This window comes from Neoarius graeffei, chromosome 11, assembly GCF_027579695.1.
Source record: "Neoarius graeffei isolate fNeoGra1 chromosome 11, fNeoGra1.pri, whole genome shotgun sequence".
Taxonomy (NCBI): Eukaryota; Metazoa; Chordata; class Actinopteri; order Siluriformes; family Ariidae; genus Neoarius; species Neoarius graeffei.
The window spans coordinates 68,536,475-68,559,511 of record NC_083579.1 but is presented as its reverse complement, the minus strand read 5'-3'; the positions used below and the strand labels follow the sequence as shown (position 1 = coordinate 68,559,511).

At 41.5% G+C, this 23,037-nt stretch overlaps 1 protein-coding gene across 6 annotated transcripts in view; it reads left to right on the top strand.

The window, feature by feature from the left end:
• rps6kl1 (ribosomal protein S6 kinase-like 1) overlaps window positions 1–23,037 on the top strand; it is an 83,590-nt gene that overhangs the window by 35,212 nt on the left and 25,341 nt on the right. For 3 of the 6 annotated variants that reach the window (XM_060934649.1, XM_060934647.1, XM_060934651.1), the window contains 3 exons: window positions 12,777–12,880; window positions 13,235–13,553; window positions 21,246–21,370. In XM_060934649.1, the coding sequence (XP_060790632.1) occupies window positions 13,418–13,553; window positions 21,246–21,370 (261 nt within the window). In that variant the 5' untranslated portion in view covers window positions 12,777–12,880; window positions 13,235–13,417. Of the gene's footprint in view, window positions 1–9,106; window positions 9,341–12,718; window positions 12,881–13,234; window positions 13,554–21,245; window positions 21,371–23,037 lie in introns of those variants that run through there. The other 3 variants (XM_060934652.1, XM_060934653.1, XM_060934648.1) reach the window with 3 other exon arrangements.

The following is a 23,037-nucleotide window of genomic DNA, read 5'->3' as shown; positions in this document are numbered from 1 at the left end:
TCGCATTTCGAGCTCCCGCTTTGGTACCAGCTTTGATTTTGTTGTGTCCCGTATTTCGTGTTTGAGCCCGGTCTGGATCTGTAAAATTGTAGCGCTCAGCTGGTTTCCCTGATGGAAAGAAAAAGCAAAATAAAAGCAGCAGCATCAAAAATGACATACAGCTCTTTTTAAAATGAAATAATTGTAGAAGCCTTTGATCGTTGGATCACACGCTCGATGATCACGGCTTTGTCATGTTTGACAGCGGCGAGTTTCTGCATGACCAAGCTATTAAACAAGCCAATATTTCTTATATATTGCGATCTTTCATTAATAGCTAGTTCGTAGCAATTACCATTGATAAAATGTTCACTGCAGACTCGTGTGGTTTTTGCTTTCTCGTCGCTTAGATCAGCCCGGTTTATGTTGGACAGTGTAGGTGCAGTTGGTTTTAAGTGATCGATCTCATTAAATCTGAAGGTTAATAATTAAAATATTAAATTGAATCAGTCTCATATTATCATTAAATCAGTCTCATTTATTAATACCATTAATTTTGGTGCTTAATAATAAATTACCAAACAGCTAAATTATGGTATATTCCAAATTATTATGATCACTTACCATATTACATAAATCATATGCACCTTTGAATTCTTGGAGATTGGGGACTTCAAAGATATTGGAACACAAATAAACACACAGTTTCAATAATAAATGAATTTATTATAACAAAGATAAAAATGGATAATGGCAGTTGAAATATATACAAACAGTGAGGTGTGTGAAAGTGTGTGTGAGTGAAGACAAAAGATTAGCTTTGTGTGCTAATTAAGATGTGTTTGTGTGTGAGGCCTTGTGACCAAATGTTTCTAAGTAAAGCAAGGAACATTAGCTTTGGTAGCTAACTAAGACAAAGGAATGCTAGCTAGCATGTGTTTGTGTGTGAAAGGCCTGGTGAGGCCTGGAGACCACGTGTTTGTGTAGGCCTAGACTAGCCTCGTGTGGCTAAGCTAAGACAAAGGGAAGCTAGCTAAGGTGGGTTTGTGAGGCATGTGGCCATGTGTGGAGGCCTAGATTAGCCTTGTGTTTAGCTAAGACAAAGGAATGCTAGCTAAGGTGTGTTTGTGTGTGTGGGGGAGGACCACCACGTGGTAAGGCCTATGGCCTAGCAAAAGAAAAGCTAGCGTGGGTTGCTAGCTAAGGTAAAGGAATGCTAGCTAAGGTGTGTTGGGGTGTGTGTTTTTGGAGAACCGCCACGTGTTTCTAAGACAATACACTTAGCTTTGGATGCTAATGGGACAAAAGAAATTAGCCGTAGGCTAATTTCACTAGCTTATAACAGTACTGAATCCACTGAAACCTTGATAAGGTCAAAATGTGTGATAAGGAAATTAAAGTGTTAGTGAGGAATAAAGAGAAGCATGCATAGCCTATCTATTAAAACAACAGAATAATCAATTCAACACGCTGCGTGTTTACAGTGTAAACAATTAAACCGTTCCTGAGGTTAAATTCACACTACTTCAATAAAAGCTAATTCCTAAGACTAGGTTTTTGATTATGCCCAAAAATGCCAGTCTTACTTCCGTATTTCGCTTCTACACGAGATTATGAGAAGATGTCCCGAGACTTTTGGAGTTTTCACCGTTGTGGAGATCTCCGTGAAGCACAGGGAATTTCTTGGAGAGGCTGAGTTCACAGGAGCCCGTAGAGACTTCTGTAGAAAAACAAAGAATTCTTGGTCCGACGCTTCGTAGCTCGTGGGAAGGAAATCTTTGTAGAACAAGGTGCACAGCGCTTCAGTTAAAAAAGGGTCCAGCCGCTTTCTCAACTTTGAATTAAACTGCTTTTGGGCGGCAGTCGTGACGTCACTTCTAATACGAATAAAACCGGTTGTAACTCGACTTGAGTTAAAGATCGCGCGGCTCTGGAGTCTACCTTGGCCAAGGGTAAGAAAGAAATCGCGCTAAATTGTGGATCTTGCAAAAAAGAGGTCTTTTTCTGGTTTGTTCGGGTGAGCAGCCTGCGTGTGCTGCGTGATTTTCTGTATATCCACCAACATGGCTGACTTCCGGTTCAAAGCCTGATGCATAATTAGCTATATCACATGCAAATGAAGAATAAGCGCACACACACACACACACACACACACGACTGCCAGGGAGCGGTTGGGGGTTTAGGCACTTATCCTTGACTTGCAAGTGACGTCAAAGCAAAATAGAAACCCGGATGTCGGCCATGTTGGTGGAGATACTGTACAAATGCCGGGTCAAACGACATTCCATACAAAAAACACAGTCACGCGTGTGCAACTCTCTTTATTTTCCCACTGCTTTAAGCGTTCTTTTAGCTTTGCTACATCTTTGTGGTCACAACAGTACTCGTGACAGTGGCACGTTCCGATTTTTTAAAATTCCATCCGTGATTTGGAAAGATGCCGAGGAAACTCTGAGGCTTAGTACGGAGAGGAGACGAGCACAGCTGAACAACATCGGCAGGGCTGATCTAACAGAGGCTAAAAGCAAAACAGCTCATGTTTGCAGTAATCATTTTTATCTCAGGTGAGATTCAAAAGCTTTCTCGATAATATCACTGAAGAATTTTATTTCGTGTTGCTAGAATTTTGCTATAAAATGAACGTTCTCTCTTGTCGTGGTTCACTCGGTCATTGTTGTAATTTTAACACGTGTATTAGCATTTCGCTTCTAGGAGCGCCAGCAAAATTATACCTGAAATAAATTGAAATGTGATTTGTGAGCCAGAGACTTGTCAAAATTTCACACTTCGTCTGTTGTTTACACATAAAAATAAACTAAATGCAAAAGAAGCCCTAACTTACCCTTGCAAGTACAACTGCTTCGTCATCGTTGACTGGTTTAATTACCATCCAGAGACAAAGTAGTTATGGGCTTCCATGGACTTATAAGCCTTCATTTGAGATTTGTCAACCCACGAAGTCTGCCAAACCAGATAGAACGCGATATCTGGGTACTCGATGCTCGATAGAAGCATCTTATCCTCAGAAAAATCCAACTTTTTAAATAATATGGGTCAAAACCACACATATCTATCTTCTCTTTGTATCGAATCTTCGTTCGACAGTTCAAATCGTGGTAATACTGAGAAAATTCAGCATTGTTTACAGACAAGCTTTCAGCGGCTGCCATCCTAGTTGCTTTGTATATCCACCATCATGGCGGACGCTCATGACATAGCACATTTTGATCACGTGACTGCAAATCATCTATTATAGGTGCCTTGCTCAAGGGCACTTCAGCCATAGATACAGTTAGGTCCATAAATATTTGGACAGAGGCAACATTTTTCTAATTTTGGTTCTGTACATTACCACAATGAATTGTGAACAAAACAATTCAGATGCAGTTGAAGTTCAGACTTTCAGCTTTAATTCAGTGGGTTGAACAAAATGATTGCATAAAAATGTGAGGAACTAAAGCATTTTTTAAACACAATCCTTTCATTTCAAGGGCTCAAAAGTAATTGGACAAATTAAATAATTGTAAATAAAATGTTCATTTCTAATACTTGGTTGAAAACCCTTTGTTGGCAATGACTGCCTGAAGTCTTGAACTCATGGACATCACCAGATGCTGTGTTTCCTCCTTTTTAATGCTCTGCCAGGCCTTTACTGCAACGGTTTTCAGTTGCTGTTTGTTTGTGGGCCTTTCTGTCTGAAGTTTAGTCTTTAACAAGTGAACTGCATGCTCAATTGGGTTGAGATCAGGTGACTGACTTGGCCATTCAAGAATATTCCACTTCTTTGCTTTAATAAACTCCTGGGTTGCTTTGGCTTTATGTTTTGGGTCATTGTCCATCTGTATTATGAAACACCGACCAATCAGTTTGGCTGCATTTGGCTGGATTTGAGCATGCAGTATGTCTCTGAATACCTCAGAATTCATCCGGCTGCTTCTGTCCTGTGTCACATCATCAATAAACACTAGTGACCCAGTGCTACTGGCAGCCATGCATGCCCAAGCCATCACACTGCCTCTGCCGTGTTTTACAGATGATGTGGTATGCTTTGGATCATGAGCTGTACCACGCCTTCGCCATACTTTTTTCTTTCCATCATTCTGGTAGAGGTTGATCTTGGTTTCATCTATCCAAAGAATGTTCTTCCAGAACTGTGCTGGCTTGTTTAGATGTTTTTTAGCAAAGTCCAATCTAGCCTTTTTATTCTTGAGGCTTATGAGTGGCTTGCACCGTGCAGTGAACCCTCTGTATTTACTTTCATACATGGTTGGTTTTTTCTTTTTTATCAGACATCTAGTTTTAGGTTTGTTTACCTGACATGTTTCGACATACGTAACTGTCGTCTTCCTCAGAGTGTCACCGGATGTTGTTGGTGATGCATCTTATCAGCAGCTGATGTTTCCGAAGGCGTGACCTTCCTGTCTGGTTTGACAGGTCGGTCACGCCTTCTACGGTCTGTTCGTCCCCTGCAAGATGGCACTCCAGGTATGGGAGAGCATGTATGCTCCCTCATCCCGGTTGATGGTCCTCGGGCTTCGCTTACGGATCTCCATGGCCTCCCTGATCCAGCGCTGATGTTTATTATCTTCTGTGCGGATGACTCTGGCATTCCCCCAGTCCATAATGTGATTTTCTCTTTTGCAGTGATCTGTTATAGCTGACTTGTAATTTTCCTGTTGTGCCTTTTCTTTTATTGTTTGGGTTTGTCTTGTAGCTGTCTCCTTTTCGCACTCTTTCTTATGTTCATTTTTTCTTGTGGTGAAGCTCCTTCCTGTCTCCCCGATGTAAGTTTTATTGCATGATTGGCATGGAATCTCATATATGGTGTTGCATCTGTTGTCCGGATGTATTCTGACTTTGGGATGAACCAGGATCTGACGGAGTGTTGTGTGTGGTTTGACAGGTGTGTTAATGTTGTGTTTCCTCATTGCTCTTTGAATGCGTTCCGTTATTCCTCTGATGTATGGTAATGTCACCACTCCCCTGTGTTCTTGTTTGTTGGTTTGTTTTTCCTCTTTCTTCTGTGTTTTATTGTTCTTGACCTGTTCCACCCCTTTGGATATTGCCCACTGTGGATATTGACATGCCTTCAGTGCGTGTTGTATATGTTGTTCCTCCTGTTCTTTGTCCTGTGGATCTGTAATTATTGCTGCGCGTTCATGTAATGTTCTAACTACTGATATTTTGTGCATTATGGGGTGTTCGGAAGTCCAGTTTAAATATTGGTCGGTGTGTGGGGGTTTTCTGTGTACTTTTATTTTGATGTCCCCATCTTCTGCGTGTTGTATTTTTAGGTCCAAAAATGCTATTGACTGCTCCGTTTCCTCTTCATGTGTGAATTTTATATTGCCGGTATTGTTTATGGTGTTGAGATGGTCGGTGAGTTGTTGAGTGTATCCCGTCTTCACTTTTTCCAGTATGTCATCCACGTAACGTTTCCAGAGTGTTGGTCTGCATTCTGCCGGTATTGTAGTGAGTGCTTTCTGCTCCAGGTCTTCCATGAAAAAGCCATTTGGCATGCAAAGGACATTTGGCAGACATACACGAGCAGGAATTCACCAAGACAAAAACCCGACAAATCCGAAAACTGGACAGACTCCTCGCACAGAAAAAGAAGGCGGAACCGGAGCACGCACACATCAATGACAAATGGATCCACAACATATCAAGGTACAAACTTTCACAAGCAGAACGCAGTATATTAGGAAAAGGACTCAACTACGCTGTCACACCGAACAATATACCTCACGATGAATTCATTCTGGCAACTGAATTAGCATGTGAAAAAATACAGGATCAGGGACAAAAAGCAGCACTGAGAAATGCAATAGCTGGCATATTGAAAACGGCTAAACCACCACCCAGTAACATCACCAAACAGGAAGCCAAAGCCATGAGAACATTAGCAAAAAATAAAGACATCACAATCCTCCCAGCAGACAAAGGCAGAACAACAGTTATCATGAACACTGATGAATATGAACAAAAGATGATGGAATTACTCAGTGACAACGCCTTTGAGAAATTAAGAAAAGACTCAACCGAAGACAAGAAAAGGAAACTTAAAGCACTACTCAAACTGCTACTCGATGAAAATAAAATAGATAAACAGGCATACAATCATTTAGTACCCACAGCCAATGTCATCCCCAGGATTTACGGCACGCCAAAGATACACAAACCAGGAACACCATTACGCCCCATAGTAGACAGCATTGGCTCAGTGACATACAACCTATCAAAAGCACTCGCCGAAATAATCAAACCATTACTAGGACCAGTGGCGGCTGGTAGTCTTTCAAACAGGGGAGGCTGGTCGGTTACGATATTTCCAGATTTTAAAAGAAAAAAGAAAAAAAAAACATCAATTTTGCCCATACTCTTGCCTCTGATCTGGCTGATTGTTGGCAGCTTCACAAACTGTGAAATAACAGGTTCTTTTGGCCCATTAGCCTACTGTCCAATATACATGATGGTGGTGTTGGGGGGAGGGGGGTATATTTTAACATTTTATATTTTAAAATTGTGGTATGTTGTTTAAAAATTGATCATTATTGAAAGCAGCTCTTTATCAGGAACCTCAGCAGTAACAGCAGAGTGTTCTGGAATAGGCACAAGCACTGACCTTGGGGAGCCAAACACAGAGCTGGGTGCCACACATTTCATTCAATGACACTTTCCCTATATTTTACTTATTTTGACTGAGAAATGTTTTATTGACAATTTTGATAACCCTTCACTTTTAATCCAGGTCTGTAGTGTGAAATGTTCTCGGCTGTGTTTTTGTTTAAAAATATGTTTTCCAAATTGTGGCTGTGTTTAATTCATATCCAGAGAAATATATATTCCAATATAATATACTCAGCATAAACATTTTAAATAGATTCTATATTTTTGGTCCATCCATGACATATTACTAAAGTAGCCTATTTACTGTTGTTGATGTGGGTCACTTGCTGTTAGCCAATTCACTTTCTCGTACCAGGAGAGCTGAAAGGAACGAGTATTATTCCCTACCTTTTTCACCAAGTCAATTTGAGGCGTTGGTCTACCCTGCTCCTTAATTTTAATTTTTTCCTCGAAAGGAAGACTGGCAAATGGCTTCGCCAAAATTAAATCAGCAATGCTTGGCATCCGTGCGCAGCTTTCTTGCTAGCTGACTAGCCCCCTCAAGTTCAAGTTCAGTCACTCAAATAAACGAAGTTTCTGGAACTAAGATAGCAAACTTGACAACACTATATTTACACTTTATTTACAATGAAAATATATACAAACTAAAAAAGCTGGTAGAAACCGTATGTAATGAATGAAATTGAAATGTAAGCTGAGCTCTTACAATACACCACAGCACTTGCGAATCGGCATGGGACTGAACTGAGATTCACCGCTGCCTGTCTATATTTGAAACGAGCTGTCAATCAAAGAAAATATCCAGCCGCTTTCACCAATCACCAGTCTCCTTGTGGAAACTGCCATGTCCCTCCCACTGTGAGGCTGGGAGTCCGTGGGCGGGCGTTTTCGCAGTATTCGTCCAATAATCGTCTTGCATTTTGATATTGAAAAGCGCATAGCTCCCAAATGCCATTGAAGTCCACTGAGGCTGGGCTGCATCGCGCTGTCACGAGGGGGAAAAACTCACGCACGCATTAGGCGAACTGGGGAAAGTTATAACGGAATGATTTCACACTGTAGTGGGTTGAGCACATAGTTTTCTATGATTCTGATTCTGGATCTGAAATAGCAATGTTATAAGGTCGGCTATAACATAAGCCTAGCGCAATTCATCCTACACGATGTTCGTCATTTTTAGAGGAGGCTGAGCCTCCCTTGTTGTCTTAGAGCAATCGCCCGTGACTAGGACTCACAGACCAACACTGCAAAAACTCAAAACAACTGGCAGAAGAACTAAAAAACATCTAAATGCAGCAAGAGGAAGTTTTCATATCACATGACGTCATATCTCTTTTCACCAGAACACCCACGGAAGCCACAATACAGGTAGTACAAGACAGATTAAAAACAGATAGGATGCTCAAGAAACGCACAAACCTCACAGTACAAGATATTACGCAACTCCTTCAATTCATCACCACATCCACATACTTTCAGTTCAGGAATACAATTTACAGACAAAAGGAAGGTTTTGCTATGGGAGACCCACTATCGGCCATCATGTGCGGCTTTTTCATGGAAGACCTGGAGCAGAAAGCACTCACTACAATACCGGCAGAATACAGGCCAACACTCTGGAAACGTTACGTGGATGACATACTGGAAAAAGTGAAGAAGGGATACACTCAACAACTCACCGACCATCTCAACACCATAGACAATACCGGCAATATAAAATTCACACATGAAGAGGAAACGGAGCAGTCAATAGCATTTTTGGACCTAAAAATACAACGCGCAGAAGATGGGGACATCAAAATAAAAGTACACAGGAAACCCACACACACACCGACCAATATTTAAACTGGACTTCCGAACACCCCATAATGCACAAAATATCAGTAGTCAGAACATTACATGAACGCGCAGCAATAATTACAGATCCACAGGACAAAGAACAGGAGGAACAACATATACAACACGCACTGAAGGCATGTCAATATCCACAGTGGGCAATATCCAAAGGGGCAGAACAGGTCAAGAACAATAAAACACAGAAGAAAGAGAAAAAACAAACCAACAAACAAGAACACAGGGGAGTAGTGACATTACCATATATCAGAGGAATAACGGAACACATTCAAAGAGCAATGAGGAAACACAACATTAACACACCTGTCAAACCACACACAACACTCTGTCAGATCCTGGTTCATCCCAAAGACAGAATACAACCGGAAAACAAATGCAACACCATATGAGAGATTCCATGCCAATCATGCAATAAAATTTACATCGGGGAGACAGGAAGGAGCTTCACCACAAGAAAAAGTGCGAAAAGGAGACAGCTACAAGACAAACCCGAACAATAAAAGAAAAGGCACAACAGGAAAATTACAAGTCAGCCATAACAGACCACTGCAAGAGAGAAAATCACATTATGGGCTGGGGGAATGCCAGAGTCATCCGCACAGAAGATAATAGACATCAGCGCTGGATCAAGGAGGCCATGGAGATCCGTAAGCGAAGCCCGAGGACCATCAACCGGGATGAGGGAGCATACATGCTCTCCCATACCTGGAGTGCCATCTTGCAGGGGACGAACAGACAGTAGAAGGCGTGACCGACCTGTCAAACCAGACAGGAAGATCACGCCTTCAGAAACATCAGCTGCTGATAAGATGCGTCACCAACAACATCCGGTGACACTCTGAGGAAGACGACAGTTACGTACGTCGAAACATGTCAGGTAAACAAACCTAAAACTAGATGTCTGATAAAAAAGAAAAAACTAACCATATCTAATATAAGACATAATGAACGTAATCGAGAGATTACTTTCATACAGTCTTCTTGTTAGGGTTTTTTTCACCTCTGGCCCTCACCATCTCGAGATCAGTCCCCTCGTGTCACCCAGACGTCTGGGGGTGAGTCACAGAAAAAAAGAAAGGAACCCCACAATCCAGTTCGCAATCTTTATTCGCAAGTCCCCCAATACAACGAGAGAATACAGGGATTTTATAATGTGTCTTATCTGTGTGGATGAAATGACATCACTGTTTGATATCTGTCTATGTGTGTGTGTGTGTGTGTGTGGATATGCAGCTATGCTATGTGTATGTGTGTGTGCGTCGTAGGATGTCAGACTATGACAACAGTGACTAGGTCAGTAAACCTTGGACTGAGCAAAACACATCTTAATAAGCAATATATTTCATATCAACGGATGTTTTTTTATGACAATTTTAAACAAAAGACATGTTTATGTCTAGTCTAGCAAAGAGGTGTGTGTCTTCTCCACCGGAGGAAGGTCACACAGTAACTTTACAGGAAATTATACAGGAATAGGATCTAAGAGGCTAAAATATTAAATTCATAAAGTCTTAACAATCCCAAATCACATTCTGCATTCTAAAACTACAAAACTAACTTAAATCACTTAATGCAGCTTTAAATCTAACATTCAATCATTTCAATTTCAAATTCAACACTAAATCACGTTCTGCAGCTATAAAACTAACTTAAATCATGGCTTTAAATCCTAACACTTCTCTTTATGGTAGATTTGGATATTGATACGCCTACCTCCTGGAGAGTGTTGTTCACTTGGTTGGCTGTTGTGAAGGGGTTTCTCTTCACCATGGAAATTCTTCTGCGATCATCCACCACTGTTGTCTTCTGTGGGCGTCCAGGTCTTTTTGCATTGATGAGTTCACCAGCGCTTTCTTTCTTTCTTTCTTTCTTTCTTTCTCAGGATGTACCAAACTGTAGATTTTGCCACTCCTAATCTCATCTCATCTCATTATCTCTAGCCGCTTTATCCTTCTACAGTGTCACAGGCAAGCTGGAGCCTATCCCAGCTGACTATGGGTGAAAGGCGGGGTACACCCTGGACAAGTCGCCAGGTCATCACAGGGCTGATACATAGACACAGACAACCATTCACACTCACATTCACACCTACGGTCAATTTAGAGTCACCAGTTAACCTAACCTGCATGTCTTTGGACTGTGGGGGAAACCGGAGCACCCGGAGGAAACCCACGGGGACACGGGGAGAACATGCAAACTCCACACAGAAAGGCCCTCGCCGGCCCCGGGGCTCGAACCCAGGACCTTCTTGCTGTGAGGCGATAGCGCTAACCACTACACCACCGTGCCGCCCTGCCACTCCTAATATTGTAGTAATTTCTCGGATGGGTTTTTTCTGTTTTCGCAGCTTAAGGATGGCTTGTTTCACCTGCATGGAGAGCTCCTTTGACCGCATGTTTTCTTCATAGCAAAATCTTCCAAATGCAAGCACCACACCTCAGATCAACTCCACGCCTTTTATCTGCTTAATTGAGAATGATATAACGAAGGAATTGCCCACACCTGCCCATGAAATAGCCTTTGAGTCAATTGTCCAATTACTTTTGGTCCCTTTAAAAACAGGGTGGCACATGTTAAGGAGCTGAAACTCCTAAACCCTTCATCCAATTTTAATGTGGATACCCTCAAATGAAAGCTGAAAGTCTGGACTTTATGTCCATGTCCATTATATAACTATAATCTGAATATGTTTCAGTAAACAGGTAAAAAAACAAAATTTGTGTCAGTGTCCAAATATACCGGTATATGGACCTAACTGTACAAAGGGAAGGGAAAGTGCTGTTTATTCAGTCCCTCCAGGAATCAAACCAGTGACTCTTTGGGCCCATGGCTGCTTCCAAAACATTTTACATTATTTTTTATCATCAGTATGTCAGGGGGAAAAAAAAAACCTCACTGTTTAGCAGAGGTGGACAGTAATGAAGTATATTTACTTGAGTACTGTACTTTACTTGAGTATATTTTTTTGGAAACTTATGACTAACTTCACTACATTTGAAAGACAAATATCGTACTTTTCACTCCACTACATTTCTATCAAGCTCCTCATTACTATGAAGCAGCTTTGAAAGTTGATGTTTTTTTCTTTTCTTTTCTTAAACGTGATTGGTTTTTTTCTCAGGTGACACTGAGACAGCCGATCAGTAATCACTAGGGTCACGTCAAGTCCATAGACTGTATAAAATCAAGCTCAGTGATTTCTCAGCAGCGTTATTTGAACACGATCAGTTGATGGCAGAATGGAAGGAGGCGGTTGTTCTGGAGAATGCACGCCCCCATGTTTCAGTTTTCTGAAAGGATTAAAGATTCATTTCATTTTAAATGTTTGCTTTGTTTGCCAAAAACGAACCACATCACGGCCTACAAAAATCGCCATCCAACCTGCGGAAGCATATTGAGGTCTGTAAATGTTTTATTCCAAGAGAAAGCTTGCAACAAAGTTGTCTGTGTTTTTAGAGCTAGCAATAACGTTGCAATCGCTATGCAGTCTGGTTAGTCAAATGACTTTCTATGGATTTGCCCGCCACGTTGTCGTAGCCTTATCCACGGCTAACGTTAACACACAGCTAGTTAACTTGGACATTGTTAGTTAGCATGTAAAAATGGAGTTATGCTAACATGAATAACATTAACTTATCTGAAGTCCTTTCAGAAATGTGTTTTAGCATAATCTTGCCAAATAAACAAAATGTAGAAATCTTTCTTTTCTAGTAGCGTTAGCTACCCAATATGATTTCGGGTTTGAAAAGAGTTTGCTAGCATGTCAGGTGGAGTTTCACTGACTAGCTAGCTTAACGTTAAACCACCATGATGGCACGGCGTGCGTTCATTTTGTGAATTCATATTTCTGTCTTTGGTAACGGCGTTAGGTTTTGTAAGCGTTGTGGCAATAATACAACAACGCGTTGACAGAAAATGTACTTTTAATACTTGAGTATTTTTAAAAGCGAGTACTTCAGTACTTTAACTTGAGTAAAAATTTGACTGGACAACTTTCACTTGTATCGGAGTAACATTTGACCAGTGGGATTTGTACTTTGACTTAAGTAATGAAGTTGGGTACTATGTCCACCTCTGCTATTTAGTACAGTGTTATTTGGTTTTCAGTGTAGTTGATTATTCCTACAGGTCTCATCTGCTTTGTGACTATTCACATTTTTAGATGCCTAGTCTAAGAGGAAACTGGTCACATCATATTTAATACCTTCCTCATTCCACTGCTGATTTGATTTTCACTTTGTGATCATCAGCGTTAGACTGCAGTGTACAAATTCTGTACTTTTGTTGAATATTAACCATTCGATTTATTTCAGGTGACTCAAATACGGACCGCCTGACCAGACAGCGGGATTAGATGCCTCTGCTACAGCATGACGTCCTCTTGAAATGGTGTTCACAAGGGCAATGAGTCATACAGGTATGCTTGTGAAGGATTTTAGTCATCCTGATCATTTTTGGTGAAATCTAGCTGATGGACCTCAATATTTTGTTGCTCATCAGAGCAGCAGAATGGAATTAACGCCAAAGTCCAGTTCCATAGACTTATTACAAGACGTTCATGTGGATGATTCACTCGCTGTAGCTTTAAATGAAACTGAAAGGTCAAACTGATTAGGATGACGTTTTTAGCTCATACTGAGCTGATCTCAATCGCGCCATTGGAAAAGTATGTTTTGTATGAATAAATATGCATTTGCAACTTCTTTATTCGTTTCCATCTCTCTCTATGTTGTCTTCATAAGCAGTCATTCACACCTTTTTCTCCATTTAGCAGAGGGAAAAGGAAGGAGGAAGCAGTCAGTGGAACCCTGCTGCGTGAGAGAAACTGATGAAAATGGTGAAGGAGTGGTCACATCCCAGACATGCAGCTCATCCCTGTAAGTGCGTCGCATATGAACGGGCTCTGTGGACTCTCGTTCCATCAGGACAGTAGCAGAGTTAAGTCTTGGCAGTCATGGCTAAAAGAGACTATCTGGTGGATGCGGCCAAGCAGATCCGCATGGCGCTGGACAGGGAAGTCAACGAGGACTACGAAGCTGCATTTAGCTACTATAAGAATGGCGTGGACCTGCTGCTGAACGGAGTTCAAGGTACTATGCTTTATTTGTGCTTTTACTGTCATATTATGACTCTGGGTCATCAAAATAGACCGATAGATACCTCACAGGGTTTTTTTTAGTTTGACACTTGAACATCATTTCCTGTTTTTGGTCACATGAAGGTACACTTATGTGCAAAATAATAGCAGTGTGTTTAAAACAATTGAGAAAAAGCTCAATCCTCCTTGTAATAGCATTTATTTCCATATACACAAAGGCACTGGGAGCACTGCATGCGAGCAATTCCAGCGTTATGGACGTGACACTTGAACTCAAAATGGCAACAAATGACCCAGTGCATGTTTTATTGTCTCCCAGTATTTAAACAGGTGTTGCATATTTTAAGGCTGTACCATACTGGAGAAGTGATAGAACAAGAACAATTCCCATAGTACATCTAGGGCATGCCAGAAAATGCCAATAAAAGATGCGTTATGGATGTGACAGAAAAAGTATCACTTTTCTTGGGTGACTGTACATTTTTATCAAACTCTGTGAAATTGTAAACCTAATGTCGAAATGGAGATATCCATTTGATAGAGGGGTCCAAGGTGAATATTAAAAAATCTTTGTTTAAAATATTTTGTATTTCATGCAGAGTTTCAGAAGGAAAAGTCAGCGTTATGGATGTGACGAAATTCCGTTATGGATGTGACGCGTCTGAAATAGACATGGCATATCTTTAGAAAATCAGCAATTTAACCACCATAACCCTTTGAAAAACTCTCTAAATATCAGCTAAAACTATCAAAGTTCTTAAATAATATTTAAGATGGCTATTGTTTTGCTGTTTTGTGGATTTTAGCATACATTTCTGTGGCTTGTGGCAATAATATAGAATTGTACATGATCAAAGTTGATTTTAGCTTGGGGTTTACATTATAAGAAAGAAAGACTGACCGTGACATATTAGGTTGGTTACAAATTGGTTCAACTTATTCACATCTGTAAAATACAGGCCTAGGTGAGATCTCTGGGAGTGGTTTTGATGTATTACATGTTGTTTTATTTTTGCATGGTGAGGTTGACATTTACATGGAATTGCCCATATTCAATTACAAATGAAAACATGAACAAAATATCAATTTTAAACTGAAAATGAAGAAAAAAGAATAATAGGTTGTTCAAAAAATAGCAGTGTTTTAACAGCATTTTCATTTACAAACTCGAATATTTACAGTATAAACTGAAATTTGTTTACAGATTTAGCGTTTCTGTTAATCACGAAACTAATATTTAGTTGTATAACCTTTATTTCTGATAACTGCTTTACATCTGTGTGGCATGGAGTCAACTAACATCCGACACCTGCGAAGAGATATTCCAACCCGAGCTGACTGGACTACATTCCACAGTTCTTCTGCATTCTTGGGTTTTGCATTAAAAACAGCATTTTTGATGCCACTCTACAAATTCTCAATCGGCTTGAGGTCTGGAGATTGGGCTGGCCACTTCATAATATCAATCTTGTTGGTCTGGAACCAGGATGTTGCCCGCTTGCTGGTGTGTTTGGGGTCGTTGTCCTGCTGAAACACCCATTTCAAGGGCATTTCTTCTTTAGCATAAGGCAACATGACCTCTTCCAGTATTTTGATATATTCAAACTGGTCCATGGTGCCTGGTATGCGATAAATGGGCCCGACTCCAAAGTATGAGAAACATCCCCAAACCATTCTGCTTGCACCTCCATGTTTTACAGTCTTCACAGTGTACGGTGGCTTGAATTCAGTGTTTATGGGTCGTCTCACAAACTGTCTGTGGCCTTTAGACCCAATAAGAACAATCTTGCTCTCATCTGTCCATAGAATGTTGTGCCACTTCTCTTTAGGCCAGTCAATGTGTTCTTTGGCAAACCGTAACCTTTTCAACACGTCTTTTTTTTCAACAATGGTACTTTACGAGGGTTTCTTGCAAATAGTTTGGCTTCACATGGGTGTCTTCTGATTGTTGCCGTACTCCCAGGTAACTGACGATCTTCTTTGATTTCCCTGGAGCTGATCATTGGATGCTTCTTTGCCATTCTTGTTATTCTGTGATCTACGCGGATGGTAATATTTCTTTTCCTACCACGTGTTTTGTTTGCCATTTTAAAGCATTTGAGATCATTTTAGCTGAGCAGCCAATTATTTTCTGCATTTCTTTATATGTTTTCCCCTCTCCAGTCAACTTCTTGATCAAAGTTCTTTCTCCTTTGGTACAATGTCTGGAACGACCCGTTTTACTCACTGAGCAAGGGCTAAAACCAGCAGGTCCAACATTTGCTGCCCTCCTTCTTTAAATAAGGGCCATAATTGACACCCGTTTCTTCACAGAATGAATGACCTCTCTAATTGAACTCCACACTGCTATTAATTTGAACATGCCCCTTTCATTAAATGAGTCAGTTGCACCCAATTAGCAGAGTGCATGTCATGACTGTTGATTCTGTTGGTTGCCCATTACTCGGCTACACCTATTTTTTCCCCATGTTGTATTATCCTTTCTGCCAAAATCAGTAATTAAACACATTAGTGATGTTAGACTGCTATTATTTTGCACATAACTGTACATGGCGGGCGGCACGGTGGTGTAGTGGTTAGCGCTGTCGCCTCACAGCAAGAAGGTCTGGGTTCGAGCCCCGGGGCCGGTGAGGGCCTTTCTGTGCGGAGTTTGCATGTTCTCCCTGTGTCCGCGTGGGTTTCCTCCGGGTGCTCCGGTTTCCCCCACAGTCCAAAGACATGCAGGTCAGGTTAACTGGTGACTCTAAATTGACCGTAGGTGTGAATGTGAGTGTGAATGGTTGTCTGTGTCTATGTGTCAGCCCTGTGATGACCTGGCGACTTGTCCAGGGTGTACCCCGCCTTTCGCCCGTAGTCAGCTGGGATAGGCTCCAGCTTGCCTGCGACCCTGTAGAAGGATAAAGCGGCTTGAGCACGTTTCATGCCAGTGTTTTACAGCTGAAGTAAAACAATATAAACGAAACCTCGAGGAATTTTTTTTAAAAAGGAAATGACGGAGTAGGTCAGCAGAATGTAAGCAAATTGACGTCATCTTTTTGTTTAGTGTGGTGCAGCTTTTGGATAAATGAGCCAACATGTAAGGAAGGTTTAAGTAAAAAAACAAAAACTAATAGCTGACAGAATGAAACCGGAACATGGCCTAAAGGTTAGAGAAGCAGCTTTTGGATCAAAAGGTCACCGGTTTCATTCCCTGGACCAGCAGGAGTGGTTGAAGTGCCCTTGAGCAAAGCACCTAACCCATATCTGTTCCCCAGACTGCTCTGGGTACGTTGTACGCCACTCTGGATAAGAGCGTCTGCTCAATGCCTGTAATGTAATGTAAACCATCACAGCAAATTAACTTTATATGTATATAGTTTCAATTAAACACGAAGTTAAATCGGACATATTTTGAGTACTAAATTGAATAAAAAAAATCTAGGTATAAATAGTAATCGCATACGATAACTGCGGACACATGAGGCTGAAAAACGGTTCAGTTGGCGATTTATTTTAATCGTAAACAACTTCATAATAGCAAAAACACATCCTTAAAGCTAAGAGGAGGTCATTTTTAGAAGCATTTTTGTCATATTTCTTTACATCCTGACAACAATAAATAAATGAAATGCCCGGACAATAAAAAGACAAATGTCCATCATCTGTGACACTCACAGGGCTGTAAAAAACCTGGCCAATCATGTCATTCGGTCCACTTACCTACCTGCCTGCCTGCACGCACTCTGAATGCGCACAACCGGAGACTTCCACAAGGCTAGGCAACTGTATTGCAGACACATTGCTAAAGCTAGCGAGCTAGTCGACAGCTGTGTGTACCAACAATAGCTATGTTCATTGTTTGCATTCATCATCATAACGTTTAGTGTTTTTTTTTTTTTATCCCCCGCTGGCCAAAAGGGGATTATGTCGTGACGATTTCTATCTGTCCGTCCGTCCCGGGAAGTGTGCTCACCTTCTGAAATCAACTCCTCTAACAATTTTTGGAGGAATTTCACCAAACTTGGCAGAATTCTTTGCTATATGTCGGTAATACACATATTGTAATTTCGTTAAATTCAATTGCATTTTACCAGGGTTACAGCCCTTGATTAACAAAATTATACTTTGACAATTTCATGAGTGTGTGTTTTCCTTCTGAAATCAACTCCTCTCACAATTTTTGGAGGAATTTCATCAAACTTGGCAAGAGGCATTGTTATATGTCGGTAGTATGCATGTTGTTATTTTGTTCAATTCGGTTGCATTTTACCAGAGTTACAGCCCTTGATTAACAACCTGGTACTTTCACAATTTCCTGAAGGTGTGTTTACCTTCTGACATCAGCTCCTCTCACAATTTTTGGATGCATTTATCAAAGCTTGGCAAAAGGCCTTGTTATATGACGGTAGTACGCGTATTGCGATTTAATTTTGTTTGTGAAAATTTTCCCAGAGTTTTGACCCTTGATTAAATAACTTTGGCAATTTCATGAGGGTGTACGTTCTTCTGAAATCAACTCCTCTCACAATTTGTGGAGGAATTTCACCAAACTTGGCAAACGGCTTTGTTATATGACAGTTATACGCATATTGAAATTTCGTTTAATTTGGGGAAATTTTACCAGAGTTATGCCCTTGATTATTAACAAACTTGTACTTTGGCAGTTTCATCAACTCCCCTCATAATTTTTATCCCCCGCTGGCTGAAAGGCCTGAAGGGGGATTATGTCTTGGTGATGTCCGTCCGTCCCAGGAAATCAACTCCTCACAATTTTTGGAGAAATTTCACGAAACTCGACAGGATTTTGTTAAATTCGGTCACATTTTACCAGAGTTATGGCAGAGCTGCCAGTGGGGGATATTGTGCTCTCAGAGTACTCATCTTACATGTGAGTGAAACGTAACATAGTTGGATACGACAATGATGCACTACACTCCTCCACCCAACACTCTCTCTCTCTCTCATAGACTCATCCTCCAGCAGTAATCAGGCAATGTGCAGTCATGTGTTTTGGAGGAGTGGCTTTGGAAGGAGGGTTTTGCTGGTTTCTCCAAAATGACCTACCCTGCTTTTAACTGTCTATATTCTCCCATGGAATACCAACAAAACGAAAAACTATTCTACCAGGGGCAGCATGCTGGTGTAGTGGTTAGGACTGTCACCTCACAGCAAGAAGGTTCTGGGCCAGCGAGGGCCTTTCTGTGTGGAGTTTGCATGTTCTCCCCGTGTCCGCGTGGGTTTCCTCCGGGTGCTCCGGTTTCCCCCACAGTCCAAAGACATGCAGGTTAGGTTAACTGGTGACTCTAAATTGACCGTAGGTGTGAATGTGAGTGTGAATGGTTGTCTGTGTCTATGTGTCAGCCCTGTGATGACCTGGCGACTTGTCCAGGGTGTACCCCGCCTTTCGCCCGTAGTCAGCTGGGATAGGCTCCAGCTTGCCTGCGACCCTGCACAGGATAAGCGATTACAGATAATGGATGGATGGATGGAACTATTCTGCTACCCTTTCCTCCACTGACTGCATTTTATTTTGAGTTTTTTGATGCTCTCTCCCCCCTTTTTTTTTTGCAGTAAGAACCTTTTACTCAGCTTCACAGAAGGTATTTTTTTCTCGGCTAGATTGACTTCCTCAGATTGCGTAATAACTTATCTCCTGAATGTATTTCTGTCACTGACTCAACATTAGGATATTTTTCATCTAGATGCGTATTCGAGGATTCATGGCATATTGTATGCACATGACATGTAATTAATGGACTAGAGGATGAGATCTTGTATCCACAGCTACATCATTTGAGATCAGATAATTGATGCCGCAGGACTGTTTCATGAATCAGATGCAGATTTGTTTATACGTCTTTCGATGGGCTCAAATCCGAGCTCAGTTCTTCACAAATCGTAGATGCTAAAGGCGGCAACTGGACTTCCTTGAAATCCTTGAAGACGTTTCGTCTCTCGTTCAAAAGGCTTCTTCAGTTCTGTCTAACTCATGGGCAGTCTAACTCAGGCATCCTCTAGTGGACCAAAAGCAACCCTACGGAAAGTCTTTGAGGTCACATTTTGAGGTCACACTTTGACCCTTTCGGTCATCCTGTAGGTTGTTAGGGTCACTGGAAGCCAGGTGTGAATGACCCATATGACCTCAAAGACTCCTTAGGGTTGCTTTTGGTCCACTAGACTAGAGGATAAATACCTGAAACTACACACTAGTCAGACAGAACTGAAGAAGCCTTTCGGATGAGAGGTGGAACGTCTTCAAGGATTTCAAGCAAGTCCAGTTGCCTTCTTTAGCACCTACGGATTACGATGACCTGGATGACCGAGAACCTTCACAGGCATATTCTTCACAAATCCATCGCAGTTGTACCGATACACATTGCACTTGGGACAGGTCTTGATGATCCTGGCTGAAGATACTGTAGGCTTGCAATCAGCCATCCATCATCTGTAGCCGCTTATCCTGTACAGGGTCATAAGCAAGCTGGAGCCTATCCCAGCTGACTACGGGCGAAAGGCGGGGTACACCCTGGACAAGTCGCCAGGTCATCACAGGGCTGACACATAAACACAGACAACCATTCACACTCACATTCACACCTACGGTCAATTTACGCTACGTTCACACTGCAAGGCTTAATGCTCAATTCCGATTTTTTTGTGAAATCCGATTTTTTTGTGAGGTCGTTCACATTAACAAATATATGCGACTTGTATGTGATCCTCAGTATGAACGAAAAGCGACCTAAAAGTGTTCCGCATGCGCATTGCAGGATACGACGACGTCACACGCAGTGAGCATGGCCAGTGTTTACGGAAGTAAAACCGCCCGGTTGCGGTATGATCCATCCAATCTAGCTTGAATAGCTGCATCCCCCCAAATGGAAATCAGCTCCCTAACCTCTGCGTCCTTCCATTGAGAAGATTCAGAACCTTCACAGCCCGAAGCGTCCCTCGCATTGATGTCATGCGCCATGTTGTTGTAACTTTTTTTGAGAGACCCGCCGCCTACTTCAGCGCAGAATAGTGACGTTTGTGGCTTGTTGATGACGTGTAAGTCGGATGAATGCGACCTGGCGGTTCAGACTGAAGTCGCATATGAAAAGAGCGGATAGGAATCGGAATTAGGACCACATATCCAAACGGCCTGGGTCGGATTTGAAAAAATCGGATCTGTGTCGTTCATATTGTCAATAAAAGATCGGATACAGGTCACATATGGGCGAAAAGATCGGATTTGAGTCACTTCAGCCTGCAGTGTGAACGTAGCCTTAGAGTCACCAGTTAACCTAACCTGCATGTCTTTGGGCTGTGGGGGAAACCGGAGCACCCGGAGGAAACCCACGCGGACACGGGGAGAACATGCAAACTCCGCACAGAAAGGCCCTCGCCGGCCGCTGGGCTCGAACCCGGACCTTCTTGCTGTGAGGCGACAGTGCTAACCACTACACCAGTCATTTGATCAAAATTAAATGTTTGTTTATGACAAATTTCACAAATAAACTTATCAGGGTTTGTTAGCGTCGTGCTCATTTGCATTATGCAGGCTTCTGAGATATCAGAAGGTCAGTCTTGACTTTAGAATGAACAACCAAGCAGTCCTACGCAATACAACACGATGCTTTTAAAGGCCAGGAGTGAGTATGAAATCAGGGATTCATGTTGAGGCTTTAGGAGTCTGAACTAACTTTTGTCTTCTGTCATTTAGTGGATCCAAATAAAGAGAGGCGTGAGGCTGTGAAGCGGAAAACCACTCAGTATCTGAAGAGAGCCGAGGAGATCTTTAACTCTCATCTGCAGTACAACTTCAGCAAAGACACCACACAGTTAGGGGTATGAGACATAACATTCATTACATTGTATTTGCCAAGATAATTTATTTTATGGGAAGCTAGCTAGAGTTTTCCATCTTATACAAATGTGATTCTTGCTCATGTTTTCGCTGTCTCTTCCTGTTTTTATGAGCTATTACTGTCATCTCCACTTCCCTCTCTAACATGTCTGTATCACTTATGATTCAGAGATAAGCACTGGACTGAATCCAGCTTTAGAACTGTGCTATTTCAGCAGCCGTTTGAGATTATTACAGCGCTTATAACACCGTAGAAGATAATCCTAATAAACTCTCGGCTGAATACGACCGCAGACCAGGGGCGCAGATAGGATTTTTGAACTGGGGGGGACTGAGCTGTCAGCAAATGATTCCATTTTGTATATATATATATATATATATATATATATATATATATATATATATATACATACACATATATACACACACACACACACACTACCGTTCAAAAGTTTGGGGTCACTTTGAAATGTCCTTATTTTTGAAAGAAAAGCACTGTTCTTTTCAATGAAGATCACTTTAAACTAATCAGAAATCCACTCTATACATTGCTAATGTGGTAAATGACTATTCTAGCTGCAAATGTGTGGTTTTTGGTGCAATATCTCCATAGGTGTATAGAGGCCCATTTCCAGCAACTCTCACTCCAGTGTTCTAATGGTACAATGTGTTTGCTCATTGCCTCAGAAGGCTAATGGATGATTAGAAAACCCTTGTACAATCATGTTAGCACAGCTGAAAACAGTTGAGCTCTTTAGAGAAGCTATAAAACTGACCTTCCTTTGAGCAGATTGAGTTTCTGGAGCATCACATTTGTGGGGTCGATTAAATGCTCAAAATGGCCAGAAAAATGTCTTGACTATATTTTCTATTCATTTTACAACTTATGGTGGTAAATAAAAGTGTGACTTTTCATGGAAAACACAAAATTGTCTGGGTGACCCCAAACTTTTGAACGGTAGTGTGTATACATGTTATTTCACCTCCCTCACTGCCATCACCAGGAACTACCTGCAGGCCAGGACAATGATAACATTTTAACATAGCCTATGGAAATCCAAAGTTTACACATTATCATCACGCACAGAAATTGCAAAACTGCAAAACTAGTTTTAAAACCGCTAAGTTCCAACTGTTAACCATAGCGAGAGGCTGGGCTACGTGTGTGTGTGTAAAGTGTAAACCAGTGCATCCTGACTTTCTAACTATGCCTGTGTGTTGCGTGAGCGGCAGTCAGTCAACAACTCTTCGCAAAGTTTCCTTATGAAACAATATGCTCGCTGAAATTATGGCAGGGAACGCCAGATTAAACATTAAAACTGCCTTCTGAGCACTGTATCCTACAGGCTACCACCGAAAGAAGGAGGCTACCAGAAAGGCTTCTCTACTCCGTACGATTTTACTTTCACTACGACATTACTTTGAACAGACTATCAAAAAATTGCAAGGTGATATGATAAAGTAAGGCACAGTTTACTTAGTCGTTTTTTTTTTTAAACGATGCAATCGTTTTCTGCCTTTTGGCACCCTTCATCATGCCGTGTTGGGGTCCTGAACTAGGAGGCGCTGTCCCCGATATGCCTGTCAAACTTGTAACCATAGCAACCAAGCTCGATCTCGCAACCTGTGCAGTCTGCGCAGTTGCAAC